This window comes from Accipiter gentilis, chromosome 1 (genome assembly GCF_929443795.1).
Source record: "Accipiter gentilis chromosome 1, bAccGen1.1, whole genome shotgun sequence".
NCBI classification, from domain to species: Eukaryota; Metazoa; Chordata; class Aves; order Accipitriformes; family Accipitridae; genus Astur; species Astur gentilis.
Genome location: NC_064880.1, coordinates 11,627,678 through 11,643,457, shown reverse-complemented (window position 1 = coordinate 11,643,457; position 15,780 = coordinate 11,627,678). Strand labels below are relative to the sequence as shown.

Here is a 15,780-nt window from a genome sequence, read left to right as displayed (position 1 = left end):
CAGGAGTGCAGGCAGTGCCAAGGCAAAGTATCCTTGTGGCAGCAGCGCCTGTATACTGGTAACTGCAGCATCAATGTACCTTTAGAGAACATTTCTCAAGGAAGGTTGGGCAGAGGTGAGTACATACCTTTATTGCTTTAAAGGAGTGGAGTATTGTAGCTGAATTTGGAAACACAAGATTCAAAAAGCTCATGGGGGGAAAACGTCACTTGGAGATTGGTTTCTACTGCGGTCAGAACTGGCATTGCAAAAGCCTGTCATTCATAGTAAGGCAATGTACAGTAAGCACCACTCAAGGCATGCCATCATTGTAGATATGTTTTACAGTGTGGGCTAAGGAGAAATGCAAGTCTACAAGGTCAGGGATCATGATACAGAAACAATCACGGATTTTTGCTGTGTCCAGTGAGTTAGGTCAAACCACAAGTACCAGCAGAAGTTTCTGCATCAGGTTTGACTGTTTTATCATGGATGGAAGTGGTGCCAAATAGTCTGCGAGCTCAATGATATGCACCATCAGAGCTTCTGCTACACTATCTTGTGCTGCTGGATTTATGTTGGACACTGTCTCTTTAGTCTCAAGAATGCATGTATCTACTTTGCTTAAAATACAACTTCACTATATGTCAAATATTGACTACACACATAATACTCATATACTAAACAGTGATCCATTTGTTGCTCAACTCACACAAGGAATTACACCAGTTCAGCACCCTACCATGCTGAATCCAGGTGTAGCAGCATTCAGCACTGAGGAAGCACTTTGTCAAGTTGGATTTGATCATAGTACAGAAATTCAACCTAATGTGATACTCCTATCCCAAAAGTTACCCTTCATTGCCAGAAATGGAAGCTCAAGCTGGGGCTGCTCCAGAATCTCCTATTCCTTGCCAGTCATGCAACACAACATAACATGGACTCGAGGACTTCACTGTTTCGAGATTCAGTTTTAGAGTCACAGAATTGCTTGACGGTAATATGGCCATTGCCCTGCTGCCAACACAGGGGGTGGCCAGCCGCAGCAGGTACATCACAAATCAATACTGCTGTTGCAATTGTATTCCTGACCAGTGCTTTCAGCAGAGAACGAAACTCAAGAAGAAACTTCAACAATGCAGAAATGGAAGTGTTTCTCAGAGAAGCAGTGCACGCAGAGGAATACCAAATACGCATAACTACTGCAAAGGGATGAAATAATAGTCCCTAACTAACAGCTGACTCCAAAGATAACTATTTTCTTCTCCTTTTATTTCTGAGTTCATTCATTGCATATATTGATATGTCCACGTACCCACTTTGTAGACAGGTGCTGTTCTGAGTGCCTGAAGAACAATGCCCCACTGTGTTTCACTCAAATATTGCTCAGTTATATATTACAAAAGCTTCTTTACTATTGAACAGGATAGTCTTGTTTTCCAACCATATGACCCAACCTTTATAAGTTCTTCAGGAATTAGTGATTGCTGATTAAACTAATCTGGGTGAAAGGTATGAAAATAGCTTTCATCCTACAAATATGTGTGTGAAGACTAGGTCTGAAAGTAAACCACTCTCTAGAAGTAACCAAGAGGTTTGCAGACACTGCCTGCCATTAATTACTGGATAGTCCTCTTACAGATAAGAGCTGTAAACTGCTGTAAGAAGGTAGATGTAATTCTGGGACTGAAGTGCACAGACCTGTCTAATACTGTGGAGGTCTGTCATAGGCCCCAGAATTAACATTCATAAAGACCTAGTGCCCAGGAGCTGAGGGCATCAAAAGCAAAGCTCCTACATTACCAGTTGCAAAGACAAGCTTTGGCAGCAGAGCGGGACTGGTCCTTCTTTGGACAAAGATGCACAGAAGTGACTCCAGCCCAAACTGCCCAAGGCAAGCTCCAACCTTATCGTGTAGGCTTTCTTATGCTCCCAACGCTTGTCTTCTTTCTTCTGCAGAGCTCACAGTGGCCCAGTGCACACAGCGCCCCGTTGACGTTGTCTTCTTGCTCGATGGCTCTGAAAGGATCGGGGAGCCGAACTTCCACAGGGCCCACCACTTTGTGGAGGAGGTGGCCCGACAGCTCACGCTAGCCAGGAGCAACAGCGACAACATGAATGCCCGGATTGCACTGCTGCAGTACGGCAGTGAGAGGGATCAGGATGTGGTCTTCCCACTGACCTACAACCTGACAGAAATCTCCAGCGCCCTGGCACGGATCAAGTACCTGGACTCATCCTCCAACATTGGGTCAGCCATCATACATGCCATCAACAACATCGTTCTCAGCCCAGGAGACGGGCAGCGACTTGCCCGGCGCAATGCTGAGCTCTCCTTCGTCTTCATCACTGACGGCATCACAGGAAGCAAGAACCTCGAGGAGGCCATCAATTCCATGAAGAAGCAAGACGTCATGCCCACGGTAGTGGCTCTTGGGAGTGACGTAGACATGGACGTCCTGCTGAAGCTTGGCCTCGGGGACCGGGCAGCCATCTTCCGGGAGAAGGACTATGACAGCCTCTCCCAGCCCAGCTTCTTTGACAGGTTCATTCGGTGGATATGTTAAATGAAGGGAGTGCACATGTCCTCCTCTCACCAGTATACACACCCCTGATATTACCTGTTTTATTTTCTTCCCTCTGTATGGTTGCTAGCAACTTTGAGCTGGCCCAGAACAGCTGCCCTCTGGGTCCTCCTTTCTAGCCAAAATCCAGAGCATTTTTTTTATTTTCACAATGAAAAGTCATGTATCTCACATTTATGGTGCTAATTAAAACTAAGATCAAAGCAGGATACAGAGCCATACATCCTATTTCTGTAAAGCTTTACACACACCAAGTTATGACTTGCGTACGTACTGTAATCCTAGGAGGGCTTATCAGAGAAGTGAGAAACCTTTCCAGTGTGGCAGGACAAATGATCATCTCTAGTTTTCAAAAACTCTCAATATCCCTCAGTGTCCTGTGAGGAGCTTTATAGTTGTGACATCCCCTGTTCTTTAGCAAACCTACTTCCAGATTGTCTCATCTTTTTTGTCCTCTCGGTACTTCTGCCCTGAGAGGACCAAGTGAGTTTATGACACAACGCATGCTGCTCGAAATGGTCAGCGACTTGCTTTCCTTTTGCATGGCCCTTGGTGGCTTGCTCCTCTTTCCCGGGAGCAACAGTATGGTGAGAGGTTTTGCTGCCTTCTACAGTTGTCTGCTGAAGCTCTTTTGGGGGCTCTATCTATCCTAAATTTCACAGGTAATTTTTAAGATTTTTATTTTCCTGTAGGCCATATCACCCTTGCTTCCTTCTGCCATTCCAACCTTCATCAGAGCCTGTTCATTTATTATTGCATCTCAGAATCCTGTCTGAGAGGAGCAGCACGTCTCCCAGCATCTCACAAAATACTGGGCAGCTGCCCCAGCTGCCTCTCTGTCATCACAATGTGCTCAAAGTAACCATGGTGCCTTCTTCCCACTGGTATCTGCTGAGCAATGCCCAGATTTGAACTTGAATTGTGCTGTCTGCAAAAATAAACAAACTCTTTTCACCCTATCCTGAAAAAGCCTCTTTATTCTGTAGTTTGCCTCTTTTTTAAAGTTATTTTTAGGGAGCAGCTGATTCTCCTGGTGCTAAGCTGCTAAGTCCAGATAAGCTTGTACTCTGCCTCTCCTTGCAAATGCTGGAGCGCAAGGCCAAGGGTCCCTGCAGCACAGAGGTGACAGGGCACTGCTGAGGACCACAGGACGCTGACAGGGCCCCTCCAGCTCTCCCCGCTCTCTCCAGCAGTCCCCTCGCAGACCTGTTCCTCTGCTCCCTGGCCCCCCACCCCCGCAGTGCCCATCCGGACCGTGATTTCTCATCATGATAAAGACCATGCCTTCATTCCTCGCCTGTTCCTCACCAGTTTATGGGTAAGGAGAGATCACATGCCCCTTTTTGAGGGGGTTGCGCCTTTCCCCACCACAAAGGTAGCATTGCACCTGAGTTGGGCTTTATCCGCACTTTCTTCAGCCCTTCTTGCATCCAACACTTGCGTGTCTCAATCCAGGACAGGGAGGCAGGGGACCCTCCAAGGATGGGGGCATTTCTGGGAGGTGGAAAGGGGAGGAGAGGCTGGGCAGGGCGCAGGTTGTGCTCAGGGGACCCCAGGCACGGGGTGCAAAGGAGCCGGCAGCACAGCTGCAGGGAAGGGTTCCTGGCATGGGCACAAGCCAGGGCAGGCACAGCAGTGGGAGCTGTGGCCATGCATGCTGCGGTGTCACTGCCGTGTTTTCCCTCCTTCAGGAAGGAGAGCTGTAGGGGAGCTTTGAGGGTCACAGTGTTACTGATTTGTTATTGATTTGTTATTAGTTAGAATTAATCATATTTAATTTTAATAGGAATGTAGAATTATAAGAAATATTTTAGCAAAAACCTATATATACCTATTGCATTTTACACATTTGACCAATAACCAACAGTTTGATTAAGAAGTAGAAAATTGTGAAGCATAGGTATGGGAGTGTTAAGTTTGAAATATATAGTCATAGGAACTTAGGAACTTTAGAAAATGTACTATGTGTAACCATAAGAATTCAAGTATTGTCTAAAATCATTTAACCACAGAAACTTTGACAAAGATTTGTTGATCAGTAGTGTTTTATTTTAAGAAACTAAGGAAACCGTTATGGACACCAGTTTGCTGCTTGGAAACCCCTTACCCTTCCCACCTCGATCTAATTATTGAGGATTCCAATCAGTAGAGTTAAGTGAGATTAACCAATGATTGTTTTAACATAAGAATATTAATGAGATGGTGTGATGGAAGGACCAATCATTAGAAAGGTTATATTTAAGAATAGACATAGTATGCATTTTTATGTAAATGATGGTGAGAATCACACTGCACAGAATCACCTGAGAGGTCAACTATCGGACAAAGTGAGGAAGACTATGGAAGACCACCAGAGGGCTTCTGAAGACCACCAGAGGCTTCACCACGCCTGCGTAGAAGGACATTTGTATATGCTAATAACTTCCCAGAAATCTAATGAATATGCATAACCTTTCTTGGAAACCTAATGAATATGAATGAATAAGTTTAATATAAGGTGTATGATTTTGGTGTTCAGGCATGCGTGGTTTTTTGAGAGGACTCAGCCGCGCACCCGGCCGTCAATAAAGAAGTGTCTGCTTATCTACACTAAATTCGTGTTGATAAGTTCTTTATTCCGAGTTTTTCGGCAACAAAAGCACTGCCAGGCTTTTCTCCTTTCCTAGAGAGCATGCTGCAGTCCCATGGCCATGGCTCAGGGGCTTCAGAAAGCGAGCTCACTACTTTTTCCTATTGATTATTACTCTGGCATGGAGGATGGCAACGCATATAGTGCAGCAAGAGGAAAGTTACAGCATTCCCTGCCCAGCCCTTGTGCTACAGCTGGGAAAGCTCACACGAAATTTACAGACTTTTACGGGTGGTGGGATTGATGTTAGCAGCTGGCATCACTACTGAGGAAAAAACACACAGACACCAGCAGACTGCAAACCAGCATGTGATGCTCCGCACGCTGCTACCTGCAGCCTCAGGGATGACTCTCAGTGGGTTCTTCTGAAGGACAGAGGACAGAGCTGCTGCCCGTCATCTCACAGCAATTCCAGGTCAAAGAATTTACAAGCTAAAAACAAGAAAATCACTCAGCAGGCAAAACACTGCTCTCAGAGAAAGGGGAAAGGAGCGGAGCAACATGCAGGTGGTTCCCGTAGGGCGTTCAGCTTTGTGTTTCGTCAATTCCCTGCCGTCCAGGTGGGACACGTCCTCTTCAGTCAGAGTCAGAACTGCTGCTTGAGCTGCTTGAGCTGCTGGAGTGCTGGAGGAGATAAAAACAACTTTAGGATAGCACAGAAACAACCCTCTTTCACACCATTCTGTGGTGGGTGCCTGTTCCCGGTGCCCAGCTGGGGCCAGGTTGGGCGTGCAAGCAGTGGTAGCTGCAGACCCACCTCTCCCCAGGTGTCTTTGCATGCCAGCAAAAGGTGTGCCCTCAGGTTTCCATGCTGGCTGGATTGCAAGCTGGTAATAAGGGTAATTAGTTAATGTCAAAGCGCCGGGAGCCATGCAGAGGGTGTGCCTGGGTGGGAGTCAGCACAGCACCATGGCCTCAGACAGCAAACCCTGGCTGGGATACCTTGACTTGAAGATGAAATAGCTAATAATGTCACTGCAATGTTTATCTCAATGCTGTTACAAACCACTTTTTAGAATTCAGAGCCATTATTTTTCTGCTTGGGGAATATAATTAGGGGCATATTGTGGGAAGGCTGGGGTTTTTATTATTATTTTACAAGGCTATTCAGGCCAATTAAGCAACTTCCAGAAGGGTCCTGCTCTCTGCCAGTGAGGGCAAATGTCAAAGCAGATCACTTTCCAAGCCATTAAACAGCAAGAGGAGCTGATGGTTTGCTTTGTTTGGGAAATGCTCCTGCCTCCGATGGTGGAATTGGGGTCTTGTTTAGCAGTGCCTCATTCAGACCTACTCCAGATGGTGTCTGTCCCTGGAAGGGCATTTCCTGCAGCATCTCCTTTTACATCTCCTCTATTGCTTTTCCTTTTTTGAGTTTGGTTGGGGTTGTTTTGTTTTTGTGTCTCTGTGTGTGTGTGTGTGTGTGTTTTTTAAGAGGGAACTGAACTGCTCTGCTGCAGGACACTGAGCAAATGTCCCTTAATGGAGACACGACTCTCTCGGGTGAGCAGGACAAAGTCCTGGGACTTAATACATCACCTGTTGCACCCTGAGCTGTGTCACTCTTCTGAATGGCTTCAAGGAATGTCATGGATCGTGTTTCACAGGACTCACTTGAAATGACCCATGCTTGCCTATTTATTAAGCAAACAGGAGTCTCCACATCAAAAAAAAGCCACTGAAATGTTGGAAGCCTGCTCCAGCCACTGCGGAGCAGGAGGCGAGAGCCCCAGCTGCCCGGGCTGGATGCTGTGGCATGCATCAGGGGGGTCTGAAGGACCGCAGCCAAAATTGGGAGGGATCTGGTCCCGCCTCCCTCTTACCTTGCCTCCATGGTGCTTGGAGTGCTTCTTCTTATGCTTCTTATGGTGCTTCTGATGGCAGGCAGGGGGGCACGGTGGGTGGTGCCCATGGGGGTGATGCCCTGGTGGGGGGTGTCCATGGGGGTGCTGCCCTGGCAGGGGGTGCCCGTGGGGGTGATGTCCCAGCGGGTAGGGGCCAGATGGAGAGGGGCCACAGGGATAGCCACCTGGGGGTCCCGGGGGATAGGTCCCAGGGGTGCCAGGCGGCACTGGAGGGTAGCCAGGGTAGGGACCTGCCGGAGTGCCAGGACCAGGGTATCCCGGAGGAGCAGGTGGGCAAATTTGGACTTGGGGTGGTGGCACCCCTCCAGGTGCACCTAGGAAGAAGAGGGGAGTCGTTAGCGAGCAGAGCCGGGCTCTTCCTGGACAGGCAATGTGGGGAGCTGGTGTAGCTGAGCACCCAAAGGACCCCTCCCGGTCTACCACCTCCTCACAAATAATGTCCCACTCCCCTCTGGTATGCAGGTTATCCCCCCGGGTGCCTGTGCTGATTCCACTGAGCCCTTCTCTGAGCCCCCATGGCTGTGCCCTGCCCAGCCCCACAGCCCCTCACCTGGGTTGGGGTTCCACATGCTCTGTGGCCCTTGAGCTGTAAGGGAAGAGAGGCACCATCAGTGAACCCTCATGGCACCTCCTGCCATGGGGTTGTCATCACCCTGCCAGCAGCCAGGACCCAGCTTCTTTGTCCCCCGTCTGCCCCGGGCACAGAGATCATGTTTGCTTGCCCAGGAGTGCCGCCCCCCCGCAGACCCCAACAGCCACCCTGTGCCTTTGGGTGACAGCGCTAATCCCAAGAGTGACTGTCCCTACCTCTGTGCACCCTTAAAGCCCGGGCATGTCCTTTCCATTGTCGGTGGAAATAATAAACCCACTCCAGCCCAGCCCGGGTGCCCAGCCCACGTCCTCGTGGACCACAAGGGGCTGGGGACACCGTGTCTCGGTGCAGTGCCAGCCATGGGGACGGTGCATCCGGACCCATGGGTGCCCATGCTCCCACTGCCCCTGTCCTCCCCAGCTGCCCTGCACCCCACCAGCCACTGCTGCTGCCTTGGGCAGCCTCTTTCGCTCACCCAACCTGCAGAAAAGCTCCCAGCAGAGGCAATGCCGGCAGCACCCTTCGAAAGCACCGCCGCCAGCAGCACCCCCAATCGTCGTCCTCAGCACGGCTCGCCCCGGGTGGTGGGGACACGCTAAATACCAGGGCCCTGCCCGGGTGAGGAGGGGTGCGGCGGGCAGGGGTGACACCACAGAGTGGTGGAACTGGCCGCACCACTCCCTGCACCAGGGCCGTCACTATGGGCACATGGGAAACGTCAATACGCCACTCCCGGCTGGCACAAAGGTCCCCCAGGGCTGATAAAAACAGGGGACGGAGGGTGGTGGTTTCACCTCCCAGCGTCAGGTGATGAGGTGAGTCAGGCGTCCCCACCATGAACCCTGGCTCGGTGATTCCAGCATGGGCACGGTGTCCGGGGGCGGGGCGGGCTGGCGTGGGGGGTCACCCTCCCACAGGCACTGCTGTGGGACAGCGGGGCTCAGGATCCAGCTCAGGGTGCTGCCATGGTGTGTGGCTGGAGGAGGTGATATCTGCCATCAGACCCAGTCAACAGAGACAGAAGGCAGGGCTGGATGCCCCGATGCTCAGGTCTTCCTCTTGGGGGTCTATGAGGAGGGAGCAGAGCTCCTCCCATCCCGTCCCCACCTCCCCGCTAACACCACTGATGCTGCCCTGCGTTTGGCAGTGCTCCCTTCCCAGGCCAGTGAGCAACGCAATGGTCTGGTCTTGTCATGCACCATCAAAAAGACACCTCGCAGAAAGGGACTGCGCCAGGTCTTGCCCCAGCCCTGCAGGCAGAGGGGTGTCTCAGGATGGGGTTTTGGACACAGAAACACACAGGGGTATACAGGGTCAGGAGGTGCCCATACACGGGGATCTCCTCCCAGGCAGCACCACGGGGACCCTGCCGACTCCTCTGTTGGGATTCCTGGGGCCCCAGGCACTGCAAGCCCAGCCAGCTCTTTCTGCCCCAGGGACTGGGGGATGGAAGCTGGGGTCCAAGCCCCAGACAGCAAAAAGGACCCTCAGCCAGGAAAAGGCCAACAGGGGACATGACACTAGGATCTACCTGAGCAGAGCAGCTCACCCGAGGTGGATACCAAAGGAGCCCAGGCAGGGACGTGCATGTTTTCCAACTGTATTTGCCACTGCAGAGCCCCCAGCCCATCCCTGAGCCCCTCTCAGGCCCCCCGCTTCTCCAGCAGCGCCAGCACAAGCGCCGAGCCTTGCTTCGCCTCCTCCAGCAGCCCAGAGACCTTCTGTGACATCTGCATGGGAAAGGAGAAGGTGCATCGTTTGCCACTTGACAGGACAGAATAGCCATCCACCATCCACCCCATGCATCCCGCTGGTGGCAAAGGGAGGGGGTGCCCGGGCATGAGGAGTCCCAGGGGCTTCAACTCCATCTCTGTCCCACCTCATCCCTGCCACCAGGGCCAGGGCACACGCATGGCCCCTGCTTACCGCAAGCTTGAATTTCTCATCTGTTATGTCTTTGAGGTTGATCATGACATTGAAGTAAGCTCCAAACACACCTGTTTCCAGCATTTTGGCTCCCACCTAGGAAAAGATGGTTGCGAGAAGCTCTCCTGCTGAATCAGAGCACCACCATACACTCCTTATGCTGCAGGACTCCCACCCTCCGTGACCCAGCAGCATGCAGTGCTTTCCAATTCGGTATTTTCAGGATGTGGCTCCAGCAGTGGGAACCATTCATGGCCTTGCCACACAGGTGAGAAACTCAGGCAAGGGCTGGTGGCAGTCAACTGTCCTACAAGGGTTGAAAGCTGCCAAAAAGTTAGCGAGTAGAAACCACTGGCCAGTTTGGGAGAGAGGCATCCTGGAGGTCAGGACACAATCAGACACCTTGCAGGGAAAGGCAATGAGCCCAGCAGTCTCCAAAGCCCCAGCCAAGGCAGTGCCTGAACCCAGGGCCATACCTGGATGTCAGATTTGCAGGCCAGGTTGCAGTGGCGTGCCAGCTCCTTCAGAGCAGGCCAGAGCCCGCTCACCTTCTCTGCCAGGGCACAGGGGACCCTCACGGCTGTCTTCAGCCCCTGTTGCATGGCAGCTGTGCGTCTGGGACAGGGACAGCACCGGGGTGAGTGCTCAGTGGCCATGCTCCCCCAGTCTGCAAGTCCCCACCAGCTCAGCTCACCTTTCCTGCTCTTCAGGGGTGCTTTTTGGCAGCTTCATAGCTTCCTGCAGGCAAAGAAAAGCAGACCTGCTGCCATTTGCTCCAAGATCCCGCATGCCTTGCATCGGGGCCCGGGCAGACCTGATAGCGCCCATGCTCTTGCAAACCTCCTTTAGGTGATGCTGTCCCTTGCCCTGGCTTGGATCAAGATCACAGCTCTGCTCCTAAGGACACTGGGGTGCAGCGATGCCAGCTCCCCTCCCAGCTGGAAAGCCCCCCACTTCTCCACAGGATGTCTGCCATCAGTGGGACCTCACCATGTAGCTGCTGAAGGCACGGGAGTCAGCATCCACCATCGCCACCAGCTCATCCATGGCCTGGTGGAAGGGGGGGATCAGCTTCCTCATGATGGGGTCCAGCTCCTCAAACTGCCGCTTCCCATAGCTCATCAGCCCCACCATGCAGCCTAGTGCTGCTCCCTGCAAGCGCACAGGGGCAAATACTTCAGCAGGACACAGCACCCGCCACTACCGCCGTGCTGACTCCCCTTGGGGTCTCAGCACACCTAGAGGACCCCCCAGGCAGGCAGAGACCCCATCCAGGTGTGGGGCATGTACCAGGGCAGCTGCGGCTGCGGACACAGAGCCTCCTCCCGGCGCTGCCGACCTCCCACCGACTGCTCGCACGAAGGCACCCAGAGGCTTGGCCACCAGACCACTGTCCACCTCTCCTGCCTGCACCAGGTACCTGTGGCACAGTGGCCCCGTAGATCAGAGGTCCCCAGGTGCAGGGACACCCACCACCACCACCCAGTCCCTTCTCACTGGGCACTGCCCTCTTCAACAATTTTTCATCCACCCCTTGACTCTGAGGGTGGTTGAGAAGGGGGCTAGCCCAAAACCCCAGCAGGAGGGTTAGGGAGAGGACAAGGAGTCCCATGGGGACAGACAGACAGCTGGGTAGCACATGTCCTGGTGGTGTGGGGGGTTGGTCTGCATTAGACAGGGTGGGCTCATGCAAATGGCATTTGGTGGGACAGAAACATGCTTGCAGCCATGTCCCCAGGCAGGGAATGACAACGACATAAAGTGCACGTCCTGATTTCACCTCGGCACAGGTGGATTTCCCTTCCTCTCCCCCCACAAACATGCATTTTACACAAGGTGCTGCAGCACAGCATCTCTCCTCGGTGGGCAGCGTGTGAGCCGTAGGCAGTGAAATGTGGGCTGAGGATGGGGTGGAGGATTTAACGCATACATGCTCAAGTTTGGCCACAAAACCTGCTTCCATTGCCTGCCCGAGTGACCTGGAGTCCCCTCACCACACATTCACAACCATCAGCATTTGGGGGCAGGGACCACCCCGCGCCTGCACAACACCCAGCAGAGATGTCCCTTGGGTTTGAAAAGGAGCTGGGTGCAGGCACTGCTCTCAAAACAAGCTGAGTGCAAGATGCAGGCAGTGGGATCCCCCCATCCAGGCAGGGATGGGCACCATGATGAGAAGCAGGATGGGAGTCCCTACTCGATGATGCGCTCCTGGGGACGAAACGGAGACAGGGAGTCCAGGCCCAGCCGGCTGACCACCTGCAAGGAGCAGCACCTCTGCGTCAGCCCCATTGTGATAAGTCCCATTGCATCCTCATTCCCTGCTGTTAATTAACCATGGGTGATCCAGCCCTAGGACAGAGTTGCTCAGGCCGCCACCCAGGGTGAGGACAGCCAGCGTCACCAGCCTGTCCCATCCCAGACTTGGGGGCGGCACGCAGCCACCTACAAATGACTGGAAACTGCACCGATAAATAATTAGCTTGCTCTTATCTAGCACGTTGCCCATAGGGTGGAAAAGTCCCTCCCTCCTGCAGCTGAAAAACAGAGTCTGACTCCTTGTTTCCAGCTTATGCCAGTCCTCTTTCCCATAATACCACGCACTGCCCTTGAGCTCCAGGGAGGTCTCCTTCCCCTCCTGGCCTCCATGTAGGCAAGCTGGGCAGCTGCTGCCTACATTCTGTCCTCATGGGATGGGGTCTCTGCTCCCTGAGCATCTCAGCATCCTCAGGACAATAAAGCAACTTGTTCCATTCGCTGTGCCCTCACAGCTTGCCAGGCACCATCCCTGGAGACAAGTGTCATGCCTGGGGGCTGCCATGGTCCCAAATCTCTGCTCAGTGCCACTTTGGGAGGCTGGGGGAGGGGGGGTGTCTCTCTTTTGATCCCACCCTTGTCTTGGGACCAGGAGGAGCTACGTTACCAGCCTAATCTTCTGTTCCTCCTCCAGGATGAAGAGTTTTTCCTTCTTGATGTAAAATTCAGCTGTGTCCAGCATGGCCTTCTTGGGGACAAGCCCCACCAGCTGGGACCCCACCACAGGGAGGTTCAGTGCCTGCGAAGGACATCAGAAACATGACTGTCCCCAGAGCCACCTGGCCTGCTGCCGCTACCACTCCAGCCTGGTGGACCTTCCCAGGACCTGGCGAGCTCATGGAAAAGCCTTCAATGGAAGATCTGGGGGCTAGCAGCAAGTTGCTGAGCTTTTGAGGTATTCATGCTATTCAGAACTCTGCACAGCTTGGCTAAGCTGAGTGCAAGATAAAGCAGAGCCTGACCTGGGGATGGGCAGAAAAACTTGGAGGGAGTCATCCTCTGCAAAGTCCCCACTGAAAAAAGCGTGGGGGCTACCCCGTGCCACCCACCTCTGCATCTCGGCAGACCTCCTCGTAGACAGTGTGGAGCGGTGTGGTCTCAAAGTCCAGCAGGTTCGTTGAAACCTGGGCTATATTCTCTTCCTCCAAATACCAGCCAATGCCCTGCACCTTCTTCAAGCGCCCAGGCTGCCAAGACCCATCATAGTCAAGGCATGGCCCAGGAACTGCGGATGCAAGCAGGTCTGCGTCCAGCATGCTGCCAGCACAGGGCTACCTGGTCAGCACCACGACCCTGCTCACGGAGATTGAGGGCGATGCGGTGAGCCAGCTCCTTGGTGCACAGCAGGTTGATGTTGTATGCAATAAGGAAGGTCCGGGCGCCCGTCACCGTGGCCCCCCACTGGGGCACAAAGGTTGGAGGCCCAAAGTCGGGAGCCCACTCTGGTTTTGCAAGCTGGGGAGGAGAGCGCGTGGGCTGGCACCACTGAGCAGCACGAGCCACCCTCCCAGGTATGGCATCTCCCTCCCCAGCTGGCCATGACCACCTCCATGTTCAGCAGCACCCAAAGTGTTTCATCAGCTCCTCTCGGTGCAAAGCGACTATGCCAGCCCCCGAAGCTGGGGAGGTGTAGCTTGGCTCTACCCAGCCCATGACACCCAGCCAGGTGCTGCCAGGCTCACCTTCTCAGGAAGTGCCTCGTACTCTCCAGCACGGATGGTGGGCAGGGCTTTCCTGCTCTCCTCCCGTGCCGCCTCTCCGTACAGGTAAACTGCAAGACAGAGCTGGGGGTGAGCACTGCTGGGCAGGGGCTGGCGGCACATCACCTAGCGGGGTCTGGTTTTGCCAATTTGGGAGCAAACGCCATTTGGTGAAGCTTTTGCAAAAGGTGTACATTTTCTCCACAGCTGGAAGCATGCGGGTTGGGATGGGACAGGCAGAGGTTCTTGGCCCCAACTCACCAGGCACCCCCAGCTCTGCTGCCAAGCGCTGCCCAAAGACGTGGGCACAGGTGATGCACTCCTCCATGCTGACATTCATCACTGGCACAAAAGGGCACACGTCCAGGGCCCCCATGCGAGGGTGTTCACCTAGTGATGGGGCAGATATAAGGATGGGAGCTGGGAAGGGCAAGCAGACAAGGAGGGAGGACAGCCCTTTCCCAGCCTCTTTTGCAGACTGGGCACTGCAGCCACAAGGAAAATTGAGATTGTGGCATAATGTCTACTCCAGCCCAGGGACAGGAGGGATTCATCCTCTCTGCATCAAGAGGATGAGCAAGAGCTTTGCATGGCTCCACCACCATTCATCCCAGCAGCGCCGCTGGCTGCAGGTGCTGTGCTTGGCCACCAGCAGCTGATTTTAGCTCCAGCCATGCGAGGTGCACCTGGAGCCAACCACGCACCGCAGCTGAGGGATGCTCCGCACCGGATCAGCTCCTGTGCTGCCCCCAAGCTCACCCGTGTGCCGGCTCATGTCTATGAGCTGCCCAGCTACGCGGGCTGCACTCAGTGCCCCTTCAACGATGGCCTCAGGGGACCCCACAAAGGTGTAGACCGTGCGGTTGGTGGAGGCGCCGGCGTCCACGTCCAGCAGCACGCAACCTGGTGTCCGGGAGATGGCTTCCCCCAGTGCATTGATCACCTGCCGGACAGCGGAAGGGGGCAAGACAGCTGAGTTGGCCAGACTTCCACCACAGCCCACTCCTACCAGGACTGTTGAGACACTGCTGGCTCCCAGCGAGCCCCAAACCCACCATGGTAGGGGAGAGACACCCGGCTGCTGCTGCACATTGGAGAGCGCTATCACAAATTGCCGTTCCTGAGGATACTGTCCCCTGCCAGCTTCAAAAGAGATTTGGCTCTGCAAAGCCTGTTCCCTGGGGGAAGCAGTGCTTTTACTGCAATTTTGGGTTTGCTGAACTCCCCTGACCCCAGTAGGGCCAAAGTTCAGCCTAGGGCTGATGGCCAACACAGATCCCATTAACCTGGACGGTGTGTTTTGGCACAATAGCTGCAAGCGATATTTCTCTAAGGGGATATGCCAGACCACTCTGAGCCCTCAAGCTACAGCAACCTGCAGGCAGTGGTGAGGGGGTAGGTCTGAGCCCCCACTTCTCACTGAGGTGCCAAAAGGGAGCAGGGGCTACCTTTGGGCATTTTCACCATTAGCCAGGCAGGGAAAGGTGCACAGCACTTCAAAGGAGGCAGAGTATGGCAGCAGGTGCTGCCTGCACAGCCCCTCCACCGGGGCAGCCCAGCCGTCAGCACCCTGGCATCGCCCACCCCGCAAGCCCTCTGCGCGCCCACTCACCTCCTTGTTATTCCCCTCTGAGAAGTTGGGGACACACTCCACCAGCTTGGCCATAGTCCCAGGGTCTGCCTGCACCCTGCAGCCCCACGCTCGGCTCCTTGTGCCTGTGGGTTTGCCTGCCCTTTCCAGTCCCACTGCAGAGAAAAAAACCTCCCAGCACACAACCTGTTGCCTCTTCCCTGAGCCGGGGTTTCTCATTAACTGCATCGATCAGTGGCCAGGAGTCAGAAAGGGTCTTGGATAAACAACATGGTACTGTCCCTTCTGTGTCTGGAGCAACTCTGGGCATAAGGGTGCTGCCTGCTTGCCAGGGCCAGCCATCAACACTAAATTAACCACGAGTGCCAATTAATTGCTAGGAGAAGGCGATGCCACATGAAGAAAAGCATCTGCTGCATCCAGCACCACGCTGTGGCTACCAGATGGGACAGCCTGCTCCTGCCCAGGGCACAACGACAGGACAACCAGCACTCTGCGATAGCAGGGGACAGGAAACCCAGTGTGGGCACCCCTGGATCCACAGTGTTGGGGGGGGCAGATGCTCCTCAGGACCCCCACTCTTGGCACTGGGGTGGGGGA

General features: G+C 53.9%; 3 protein-coding genes across 3 annotated transcripts in view; 1 reads left to right on the top strand and 2 right to left on the bottom strand.

The window, feature by feature from the left end:
* COL6A2 (collagen type VI alpha 2 chain) overlaps nucleotides 1-3,523 on the top strand; it is a 31,713-nt gene extending 28,190 nt beyond the window's left edge. The window contains exon 28 of the mRNA XM_049806218.1: nucleotides 1,939-3,523. Within this exon, the coding sequence (XP_049662175.1) occupies nucleotides 1,939-2,546 (608 nt within the window). The 3' untranslated portion in view covers nucleotides 2,547-3,523. The remainder of the gene's footprint in view (nucleotides 1-1,938) is intronic.
* Nucleotides 3,524-5,494: 1,971 nt separating this feature from the next.
* On the bottom strand, nucleotides 5,495-8,484 carry LOC126045395 (uncharacterized). Its single transcript, XM_049816485.1, has 5 exons — nucleotides 8,298-8,484; nucleotides 8,123-8,208; nucleotides 7,606-7,641; nucleotides 7,014-7,369; nucleotides 5,495-5,817 (listed from the first exon to the last, which is right to left on the bottom strand). The coding sequence occupies exons 1-5, from the start codon at nucleotides 8,482-8,484 to the stop codon at nucleotides 5,619-5,621; spliced, it is 864 nt and encodes a 287-aa protein (XP_049672442.1). The 3' UTR covers nucleotides 5,495-5,618.
* Nucleotides 8,485-9,231: 747 nt separating this feature from the next.
* FTCD (formimidoyltransferase cyclodeaminase) lies at nucleotides 9,232-15,732 on the bottom strand. Its single transcript, XM_049816800.1, has 14 exons — nucleotides 15,202-15,732; nucleotides 14,349-14,532; nucleotides 13,851-13,979; nucleotides 13,572-13,660; nucleotides 13,165-13,344; nucleotides 12,939-13,076; nucleotides 12,497-12,628; nucleotides 11,771-11,832; nucleotides 10,864-10,993; nucleotides 10,564-10,725; nucleotides 10,268-10,311; nucleotides 10,050-10,188; nucleotides 9,574-9,669; nucleotides 9,232-9,377 (listed from the first exon to the last, which is right to left on the bottom strand). Exons 1-14 carry the CDS (start codon nucleotides 15,406-15,408, stop codon nucleotides 9,291-9,293), a joined length of 1,779 nt encoding a protein of 592 aa, XP_049672757.1. The 5' UTR covers nucleotides 15,409-15,732; the 3' UTR covers nucleotides 9,232-9,290.
* Between the last annotated feature and the right edge of the window lie 48 nt (nucleotides 15,733-15,780).